Below are 11,984 nucleotides of genomic sequence, written 5' to 3'. Positions count from 1 at the left end.
TAGGATGGGAACTGCTGAGATTTAATCTAATCTGGAAAAGTGGGAATATGCAGCTTTTCGTGAATCTACACAAATATTCTGTAACCTCAGTGGCGTAAAACTGTTAATGAAGGCTATATACTCAGGTTAATCTCTGACACCTGAAATTAACGATAAGAAATAATTAGGAGAATTTGCACCATTTCTAAGACAGTAATAATATCGATGTCAAAGATGTTAAATGAGAAATAATTTTATTGAAAAAGTAGTCAAATGAATTAACACTTCGCAGTTTCCTCTATGACGTCTCCAATGTTGCATAAGCCGAGCAATCGTCGGAAGGAAAATTTATATTACAAAAATATCTTCCTCAATAATACTAAACTAGAAACACGCGTGTTAGTGGTGATGCTAAGATCTGTCGACTATCTTGCCGTAGCAGTACCATTCTTGTACCACTTGCAGCGGCAAGTGAAGCAGCCATCACTGTGAGAAGAAAAAACTCCCCGGAAAGGTCTGCCTGCAGTAGATCTTAAGCATTTCTGTTCTTCTGCAAGGAAAGAGGCCGCGGGCTTAGGCTTCCAGCTCCAGTAGGGCTGCTCTTTCCCAAAAACTGCAGCTTCCTGCAACGTCTCAGGTAACTTCCGCAGCGCTGATTCCGGTAAGAAAGACATGAGGAATGCAGCCAGGACATTGACTCCCCCAATGATGGCGAATGGCAGTCGCTGGTCCACTGATCCTCCCTACAAACAACAAACATTTTTGCATCAGGCAAAAAGCATACAAACAGGAAAGTTTGCACTGCACTCTACACACATATGATCCGAAAGATAGGTTTTTCTTTTAACCTGAAATATTCTTCAGTGAAATAGCAACGCTAAGAGGATTTCATCAGTAATCATCACAAATCCACATGTTTCGGGTAAACCACGTGATAAACAGCTTGATCTAAATATGTATTTGCTTAAGTCATTGTCGGTTGCGACAAAAATTTTTTTGCACGTAATTGCGGCGAATCAACGAGACTTTGAACATGTCCATAAAAAAATGTAGATAGCTTCTTCATGACACGGAATTCGAGTGTACTGATTACAGGAGAAATGACGTGTGTTACGTGCTACCAACAGTATACTAATACATGAAGTCTGATGCTCGTGTTACGAGATGTAGCATGCGAATGGTCGACCATATTGCAGACAGATGCTATATATAGTATATAACAGGATAATACACAGACCCCGTTGTGCAATAGTCAGTCTGGAAATATACCAGCTTGTTCGCCAGATGTAAAGCAGTCGCATGACCACTAGGCGAAGGTTCATGAGAGCAGAGGATCACTGCAGGGCCTAGATAACTGCGAATAAGAGGTCATTTCAGCAACGATGAGGTCAGCATCAGTATTCCGGAATTCCCTTCTACTTTCTTATTTCCGAGAAATCCCTCCACCTCCGACCGCTCTCCCCACCCCTCTACCAACCCCAGGGCATCGGCATCGTATTTGTTTGATGATGTCAATACGAGTCGGTCGATCGCTGCTGAGCCCTGGATCACTGACGTTCTTGCCAATGGCGTGAATGCTGAGGCCCTCATCCCTCAAGCAATTTTAGTTTTTATAATACGATTTCTTGAGCTCCATCCTGTCTCCACTTTGTAGTGAAATGACCAGTACGAAACATTTCGGTAGCAGCGATCAGCTGAGAGGAAGAAGACTATTAGCAAGTATTTTTTTCATCCATCTCTAATTACTATTATTAGTCTGTGTGCTTTGCATTACACTTAGGGCTTTGTTATTGCTGTTGCAGATGAGGACATGCAAGTGTTCCTGCCTGAACCACCACAGCAGCAGCAGGAACGGCAGTCAGTCTCCACATAATGTCTTCCTGACCTATCAGAATGACTGTCATTCAACAATTCTGTAGCACAGCTACAGTTGGAACTAAACTATCAAATAAGTACTAGTAGAATACCGGTGTCATTCAACTATTCTGTAGCACAGCTACAGTTGGAACTCAAGTATCAAATAAGTACTAGCAGAATGCCGCTGTTCATCAATATGTACAATGTGACTGCAAGTGGATCTAAACATGTGAAAGTAGACCTAGCACCCTACAGTGACTCTAATGCAGTGACTGAAATAGAGAACATTCAACATCTTGGTGCTAGAGTGTAGTATGCATGGTACAAATAGGACCATCTATCCAGTATGATAGGGTTCATAGAGGGAAAGATGACAACTCTTATTAATATCATTATATTAAAGGGTGAGCCATCAGTGGTCGATAGCATTGAGAGCCAGTGCTAGAGCTAAAATCTGAGGTGGCAGTTATATACATTACACTGTCAAGCTTGGTGAATTTAAACATCTAAATCAACACCTCTATCTACATGATTACTGTAAAATTCACAATTAAATGCCTGGCAGAGGGTTGATCGAACCACATTTAAGCTACTTCTCTACTGGTCCACTCTTGAGCAGCATCGGAAGAAAATAACACTTAAACTCTTCCATGCGTGCTCTGATTTCTCTCATTTTATTATGATGATCACTTCTCCATATATAGGTGGGTGACAACAAAATGTTTTCACAATCTGAGGAGAAAGTTGATCATAGAAAATTTAATGAGAAGACCCTGCTGCAGCGAAGAACGCCTTTGTTTTAATGACTGCCACACCAGTTGTAAACGACCTATACAATGCTTTACTGACTGGCAGGCAGACTGAAATGCTGGCGTCCATTTATTAGAGCTGAATTATGTGATTTTGTTGACTATTTGCCTGAGCACAGTGCGAATATAAAACAAATATAACAGGTGCATAAATCCTTCTAGTCATTCAGCACCGAAATATGCATCTAAAAGCCTTTTAAGCATAAAATCAGTGGATGCTGAAGTTACTGAAGGAATGCCTGTGAATGTGATTACACTTAACAGTCTGAATGCAATTCAGGCCAAATTCAGAGCATATATAAAACAATTATTTGGACAACAGTACATAACTGAATATATATATATATATATATATATATATATATATATATATATATATATAATTTTCATAGTGACAGGATCAGGGCCATTTACAAGTAATAACACTGATATAACAAATTAACTTATAGTTTATTAGCATTGAAAATACATTTTTTCACAGTTGTTATATTTACAATAAAAAAGTTTGAAAAACAAGATAGCTTTTATGCAGAGGTACATCATACTAGTAATACTACCATCGATTTTTTTTTACAGTATTCACACTGTATGGGGACTAGCAGCCACAGCTGAAAAATAAAGAAGCAAATAAACATGCACACACACGCACGCACACACACACACACACACACACACACACACACACACACACACACACACATAGTGTGCCACCTCAACCACTCTCACGTGAATAGTGTTAGAATGGGATTTTTCTGAACCCATCTGCACAGATGAAGCATCATGGCAAAACAGGCCAACTTTCAGCTGCAGTGCAATACTTATCTTATGGCCTCATGGCCGAAAGACTGTCGGCTTCTACAAGTTTTTCCAGTTGTCTGTAAAGAATTCGTGTTAGTACTTTGCAGCTATGACTTATTAAACAGATAGTTCGGTAATTTTCACATCTGTCAACACCTGCTTTGTTTGGGATTGCAATTATTATACACTTCTTGAAGTCTGAGGTTATTTCGCCTATTTCATACATCTTGCTCACCAGATGGTAGAGTTTTGTCAGGAGTGGCTCTCCCTAGGCCGTCAGTAGTTCTAATGGAATGTTATCTACTCCTGGGGCCATGTTTCGACTCAGGTCTTTCAGTGCTCTGTCAAACTCTTCACGCAGTATCGTATCTCCCATTTCATCTTCATCTGCATCCTCTTCCATTTCCATAATATTGTCCTCAAGTACATCGCCCTTGTATAGACCCTCTATATTCTCCTTCTACCTTTCTGCTTTCCCTTCTTTGCTTAGAACTGGGTTTCCATCTGAGCTCTTGATATTCATACAAGTGGTTCTCTTTTCTCCAAAGGCCTCTTTAATTTTCCTGTAGGCAGTATCTATCTTACCCTAGTGAGATAAGCCTCTACAGCCTTACATTAGTCCTCTAGCCAGCCCTGCTTAGCCATTTTGCCCTTCCTGCCGATCTCATTTTTGAGATGTTTGTATTCCTTTTTGCCTTCTTCATTTACTGCATTTTTATATTTTCTCCTTTCATCAATTAAATTCAATATTTCTTCTGTTACCCGAGGGTTACAAATAGCTCTCGTCTTTTTACCTACTTGATCCTCTGCTGCCTTCACTACTTCATCCCTCAAAGCTGCCCATTCTTCTTGTACTGCATTTCTTTGATCCATTCCTGTCAATTGTTCCCTTATGCTCTCCCTGTAACTCTGTACAACCTCTGTTTCTTTCAGTTTATCCAGGTCCCATCTCCTTAAATTCCCACCTTTTTGCAGTTTCTTCAGTTTTAATCTACAGTTCATAACCAATAGATTGTGGTCAGAGTCCACATCCGCCCCTGGAAATGTCTTACTATTTAAAACCTGGTTCCTAAATCTCTGTCTTTCCATTACATAATCTATCTGATACCTTCTAGTATCTCCAGGATTCTTCCATGTATACAACCTTCTTTTATGATTCTGGAACCAAGTATTAGCTATGATTAAGTTATGCTCTGTGCAAAATTCTACCAGACGGCTTCCTCTTTCATTTCTTACCCCCCATCTAAGTTCCCCTACTATGTTTCCTTCTCTCCCTTTTCCTACTCTCGAATTCCAGTCACCCATGACTACTAAATTTTCGTCTCCCTTCCCTACCTGAATAACTTCTTTTATCTCATCATCAATTTCTTCATCATCTGCAGAGCTAGTGGGCATATAAACTTGTACTACTGTAGTAGGTGTGGGCTTCGTGTCTATCTTGGCCACAATAATGCGTTCACTATGCTGTTTGTAGTAGCTTACCCGCACTCCTATTTTTTTATTCATTATTAAACCTACTCCTGCATTACCCCTATTTTATTTTGTATTTATAACCCTGTATACACCTGAGCAAAAGTCTTGTTCCTCCTTCCACGTAACTTCACTAATTCCCACGATATCTAACTTTAACCTACCCATTTCGATTTTTAAATTTTCTAACCTACCTGCCCGATTAAGGGATCTGACTTTCCACGCTCCGATCCGTAGAATGCTAGTTTTCTTTCTCCTGATAACGACGTCCTCTTGAGTAGTTCCCGCCCGGAGATCCGAGTGGGGGACTATTTTACCTCCGGAATATTTTACCCAAGAGGACGCGATCATCATTTAACCATACAGTAAAGCTGCATGCCCTCGGGAAAAATTACGGCTGTAGTTTCCCTTTGCTTTCAGCCATTCGCAGTACCAGCACAGCAAGGCCGTTTTGGTTAGTGTTACGAGGCCAAATCAGTCAGTCATCGAGACTGTTGCCCCTCCAACTACTGAAAAGGCTGCTGCCCCTCTTCAGGAACCACACGTTGATCTGGCCTCTCAACAGATACCCCTCCGTTGTGGTTGCATCTATGGTATGGCCATTTGTATCTCTGAGGCACACAAGCCTCCCCACCAACGGCAAGGTCCATGGTTCATCGGGGCAGGTCCGAAAGACTACTTGGCAAGATATGTGGAGATTCATCATCATTGCAGCCCACCTTAGGGTGGCAACAGCAACTATACAGTACACACTGAAACCGAGTCACACAAACTGAGTCACACAATCTGTGACCCATTCACCTCGTCTGTCACCATCCCAATAATCTTCTTATTCTGAGGTGTTCTGCCATAGGGATTATCAGTTGCACAAGCAGATGTGTTGAATGTGTTGAATCCCTCAGCGCAGTATCTAATAACTTCGTATGGACTGCAAAGTTTAATGCACTCTGCATCCATATAAATTAACTTCATGTCAGCAAAGTACTTTTTTGCAAACTGATAATGGTACATGGGGAGTTTGGAGAGCTTCAGAATACATATACCAAATCAGATAGGCTGCACTGAAACCTTGGCCACCTCCAAAGTGACTAGTCCATCATTGCAGGCGATGACCCATTTGTAATTTCGCTTGGTGATGTGATTTCTTGCACCACAATGCCCATTCCACCAGTAAACTAAATGAATTTCACAGTAGTTCCTAACATTCTTCATGGTTTCGCTGCAGGAAGAATTATTCATTACTGTATAAAATTCTTTCCAAAATCACATGTTCTGTTTTCAGTTTTAATATCAGTCTACTCGTTCAGCTAAGGATGCTGACTGAAGGAGATGCCACAAGTGAATCTAATATATCTCATCGCCAACTTGAGACATTCCTGGAGGTTTCTATAATGAAGATTGTGTTTCTGCTTGATCTTGAGTGTAATTATCAACTTGGGGATGGAACCATTTCAAAGGACCAGCCATTCCAGTCCCAGGGGTAGGTCACTGTGTGCATCTTACAAATTGCTGTGATGTACCAGGTCTGCCTCCAGGGCATATCTGACACCAGCATCTGCAGCCACTCAGTTGGTATTTTTTTTTTTTTCAGTCTCCCGATTTTCTCTTTGGACAGCCATCAAAACCCTCCAAATGGCAGAGTTTGTTGCATTCCGTGACTATAGAGATTCTTGACACCCAAGTAAAAGATGTAATTCAAATCGTCAGATGGTCTGTACTCCTCCTCATTCATTCACAGGCTATTCACCTTGGGATAACCGTGTACACACTGGCAAAAAAACTTCAAATTTCGCATTTGGAAAAATCATCATCTTAACACTGGTCAAGAGTTTGATGTTGAAATGTATATTTTTAACGTTACATCCAACGTAAGCTCTGGCACAGTGTAAATGATGGCCAGATACGCAATGTATATGCCCGGACACAATTCTAGCAAGTGCACATCAGTTTCCATGTATAATTCAGAAAATAAATTAGAGATGTGGAGCGCCTGCCAACAATTCGCTGGATGACTGTGCTCTACATCTGTTATGATGTGCCTGTGAGTTTGCTGGTGACTTTGGTTGTACTGCACGATATGGTTTCACTCGAGGTATGAATTAAAAAGCGCCTTCAGTCACAAATTTTCGTGTTTTATTCAGTACACAATGCATTTCGGACCCTGTGGGTCCATCTTCAGGTGTAATTCGTCTTAATACATAATTTATTTTTTCTCTCGAATCAAATGAAATGTATATTCCTAATAATACAAGAAAAGCGTTTCTAACGTTTTAGCACCAGCAGAAGACCGTATGCTGGGGATGTTCAAGAATCTCAAGAGCGGGAGGTATCACTGAAGAAGGCCTGGACATGCGGAAAATTTCCAGCTTTATTACATCGTGGTGAGGTAGAGATTCCGAAATCAGATACTCGATTTCAATGTGTATCCAAGTTCAGATACAGGCTCAGGTCATAAGTCAGTAATGATGAGGGAAAGACTGAAGTATAAGAGAGTCATCTGAATGCATCAATGCGGAAAGCTGAGAGATACTGAAGTATTCAATAATGAAGGTTAAAGTTAGATAAGGATGTGGATAATGCGACAAGGAGAAACACATTAGGCAGTTCAGTTGATGGGGAGTAAACATTAGATAAGGATGTGGATAATGCGACAAGGAGAAACACATTAGGCAGTTCAGTTGATAGGGAGTAAACATCTCTAAGAAGACGAATCACAGATGCTGGACAGACAAACAAAGGTACAAGAAGGTAACTGTGAAGAAACCTTGAGTATCCGAGGAAATACTTCAATTTATCGACGAAAGAAGGAAGTACAAAAACGCTGAGGGAAAGGCAGGAGTACAAATCACTAAGGAATGGAATAAATCGGGAGTGCGGGGATACCACGAGTACATGAAAAGATATCGAAAACGTAACGATCTTCGAAAGAACTGAATCGGCATATGTATAAGTCAAAACAACCTTCGATGCAATGGAAAGCAAGGGTACCAACGTCAAGAGTGCCTTGCGAATTCCACTGCTAAGCCCAGAGGATAAAGCGGATAGGTGGAAAGAGTAAACTGCCGGCCCATTGCAGGGTAATTGATGACGTGATAGGAGAAGAATTTTGAACTCATATGGAAGAGATAGGGCATATAGTATAAGAATTAAAAAGACATTTGGAAGATCACAGATCAAATGTGGCAAAAGCGATAGATAACATTCCATCGGATTTCCTAAAATTATTAGGGAAAATGTCATGTAAGCGACTGTTGAAGTTGATGAGTGGAATACATGAGACTAGCAACGTACTTTCGGAATAACATCATCCACACAATTCTGGAGATAGCAAGGGCCGATAAGTGCGAGAATAATCGGACAATCGACTTAACTGCTCATGTAACCAAAGTGCTGACAAGAATAATATACATAAGAAGGGAAAAGAAAATTGAGGATATGTTAGGTGACGATCAGTTTCGCTCTAGGAAAGTAAGGGTATCAGAGAAGCGGTTCTGTCGTTTGTTTAATAATGAAAGCGAGACTGAAGAAAAATAAAGACACACTGTTAGAATTTTTTCACTTCATAAAAGCGTTAGACTACGTAATATGAGGAAATATGTTCGAAATTTTGAGGAATATAGCAGTAAGCTATAGGGAAATACGTTTAAAATATGCTATTTAAAAGAACCAAGAAGAAATAATAGGACTGGATGAGCTAGAACGAGGATCTCGGATTAAAATGTGTGTATGACCGGGATGCAGTCTTTTGCCTCTACTGTTCAATCTACGCATCTAAGAAGCAATGACGGAAATAAAAGAAAGGTTCTAGGTTGAGATTAAAAATCAGAGTGAAAGGATTTCAATGATAAGACTTGCTGATCACATAGCAAATTTCTGTGAAAATGGAGATGGATGTGTTGAATGGAATGTATTGTCTAATACATACAGAATGTGGATTGAAAGTGTAGTGGAAAAAGACGAAAATTATGAGAAACAGCAGAAAAGAGACCAGCGGGAAGCTCAACATCAAAATTGGTAGATGAAATTAACGTACTCAGCAATATTGCAAGCAAAATAGCCCATGATGGACTAAGCAATGAGGACATAAAAGCCAGACTCTCGAGGCAAAGAAGGCATTTCTGTCCAAAAGATTTCTAGTAGTATCAAACATAGGCCTTAATTTGAAACGATATTTCTGAGAATGCATGTTTGGAGAACAGCATTTCATAGTAGTGAATCACGGACAGTGGACAAACCAGAACAGAATAAAATCGAAACATATGAGATGTGGTGCTACGGAAGAATGTTAAAAATTATATGGTTTGATAAGATGAGAAATGAAAATGTTCTCCACAGAATCATCGATGAAAGGAATATAGGGAAAACACTGAGTAGAAAAAGGGACAGGATGATAGGACATCTGTAAAGACATTAGGGTATAACCTCCATGGTACTAGATGACACTGCAGAGAATAAAATATGTTGGGAAGACAGAGATTGAAGTGCATCCAGCAAATAACTGAGGACGTAGATTGGAAGTGCTACTCTGAGATGGAAAAGTCTGCGCTGGAGAGGAATTCTTGGCAGGCCGCATAAAACCAGCCAGAAGACTGATAACTCAAAAAATAAGAGAATCGACTGATTTCTTTTTCATCCCTAGTTATTTTGTTTTTGACAGTAGCGTATCGCCCGCATCTCGTGGTCGTGCGGTAGTGTTCTCGCTTCCCACGCCCGGGTTCCCGGGTTCGATTCCCGGCGGGGTCACGGATTTTCTCTGCCTCGTGATGGCTGGGTGTTGGGTCTGTCCTTAGGTTAGTTAGGTTTAAGTAGTTCTAAGTTCTAGGGGACTTATGACCACAGCAGTTGAGTCCCATAGTGCTCAGAGCCATTTGAACCATTTTTTGAGTAGCGTATCGTCTATTGATGCGAGTACTCGCATTTTATCTGATAAGAAGCTTGTGAGTATCGAATGTGTGTCACTAATAGTTGCGACACTGTAGCAGTAAGATTTTCCAGTGATCCAAGAATATATTTATATGTTTTATTCACGTCACTGATGACAATATTTCACTTAAATGAAGTAAATAACTTCGGTACGTATTAAGCGTGTACAGACCTGAGTGCACAGTATGTTAATCGTATCAAGTAGGATGTAACAATGTATTATATAAAGATGATAAGGTCATAAAAATGAGCTACGTAAATTTCGTCGATTACATTTAAAATTGTAAGTATTATGCTCGCTCTATGAAGAAACAAATTATGAGTCCAGTGTGTTTATTCATAGACTGAGCTTGTATGTTTTAGCTATACACATGGTACTTACTATTTTAAATGTATACCACGAAGCTTACTTAGCTCATCCACTAAATTTTTAGAGCGCAGCCGCATAAATTTTATTTTTTCTTTTTCTAACATTTCAGCCGTATATCATCCGTCCATCTTCAGAGTGTACCAACGGAAGCTGCAGTACACTGCAGTACTTGTTCCTTCGCTTGTTCTTGTTCTTGGTGTTGTTGTTGTTGTTGTGGTCTTCAGTCCACAGACTGGTTTGATGCAGCTCTCCATGCTACTTTATCCTGTGCAAGCTTCTTCATCTCCCAGTACCTACTGCAACCTACATCCTTCTGAATCTGCTTAGTGTATTCATCTCTTGGCCTCCCTCTACGATTTTTACCCTCCACGCTGCCCATCAACACTAAACTGGTGATCGCTCGATGCCTCAGAACATGTCCTACTAACTGATCCCTTCTTCTAGTCAAGTTGTGCCACAAATTTCTCTTCTCCTCAATTCTATTCAATACCTCCTCATTAGTTATGTGATCTACCATCTAATCTTCAGCATTGTTCTGTAGCGTCACATTTAGAAAGCTTCTCTTCTTATCTAAGCTATTTATCGTCCACGTTTCACTTCCATACATGGCTACACTCCATACAAATACTTTCAGAAACGACTTTCTGACACTTAAGTCTATACTCTCCTTCAGAAACGCTTTCCTTGCCATTGCCAGTCTGCATTTTACATCCTCTCTACTTCTATCATCATCAGTTAGTTTGCTCCCCAAATAGAAAAACTCATTTACTGTTTTAAGTGTCTCACTTCCCAATCTAATTCCCTCAGCATCAACCGATTTAATTCCACGACATTCCATTATCCTCGTTTTGCTTTTGTTGATGTTCATCTTATATCCTCCTTCAAAGACACTGTCCATTCCGTTCAACTACTTTTCCAGGTCCTTTGCTGTCTCTGACAGAATTACAATGTAATCACCGAAACTTCGCTTAAAACCACATAAAACACAACTGCAAGAGACGTTGATAACTGCAAGAGACGTTGATCTCCCGCAAACAATATGCATAAATGGAACCTGTGGCTATGCGGTCGATCCATGTTGGGATATCTATGTGTCTTTGTTAGCTGCACTCTAATGAAGTCACTGAGTTTTTATTGAAGACAGTGCCACATTCCGTGATTTGTCTAGATTGAAATCGTAGAAATCGTCATCTTTGTTAGTTAAATTTTTCACCAGACCAATTTAAACTGCTTCTTTCACCAAAGAGCCCCCCACCCCCCCAAAAAAATACTGGCATAGCAGCAGTGCTCTGCCGCAGCCGATTTATTCGGCTGTAAGAGTCAGGTGTGCTCACAGTGTTCCACATACCTTTCCTGGATAGGACGAGACAAGTAGCTTCATTAAAGAATCGCAAATAAGAAATTTATTATGACAAACCACTATTTACAGGGTGGGACAAATGAAAGTTGCCCGAACGAGTGGATACGATTAGACGTGAATGTGTGCAATATAACCACAACCCGTGACCCGCACATCAGGTGTGCGCCCGCCACTGATCCACAACGGTTCAGAGCATAGTGCGGGCTGCGTCAATGTGAGTAGATCAGTGCAAAGTGGATGATGGTGCTCACAGTGGAGCAGTGGGTGTTTGTTGTGGAAAGTTACGTGACAACAACGTCGAGGAAACGGTGTGGTCAGTCGTTTGTTGAGAAGTTTCATGGTGTTAAAGTGCCAACAAAGAGTTCCATGCAAGGCGTAGTTCGAAAATGGCATCAGGTATAGTCTGTTTTGGACAAGT

The 11,984-nt window shown here is 40.5% G+C and overlaps 1 protein-coding gene across 1 annotated transcript in view; it reads right to left on the bottom strand.

Moving 5' to 3' along the window:
* Window positions 1-404: 404 nt before the first annotated feature.
* LOC124606305 (solute carrier family 22 member 5-like) overlaps window positions 405-11,984 on the bottom strand; it is a 66,562-nt gene continuing 54,982 nt past the window's right edge. Inside the window, exon 5 of the mRNA XM_047138287.1 lies at window positions 405-722. Coding sequence (XP_046994243.1) covers window positions 405-722 — 318 coding nt within the window. The remainder of the gene's footprint in view (window positions 723-11,984) is intronic.

Source organism: Schistocerca americana, chromosome 3 (genome assembly GCF_021461395.2).
Source record: "Schistocerca americana isolate TAMUIC-IGC-003095 chromosome 3, iqSchAmer2.1, whole genome shotgun sequence".
NCBI classification, from domain to species: Eukaryota; Metazoa; Arthropoda; class Insecta; order Orthoptera; family Acrididae; genus Schistocerca; species Schistocerca americana.
Note: the sequence above shows the minus strand (reverse complement) of the source record. Positions and strands in the feature narration are given on the sequence as shown.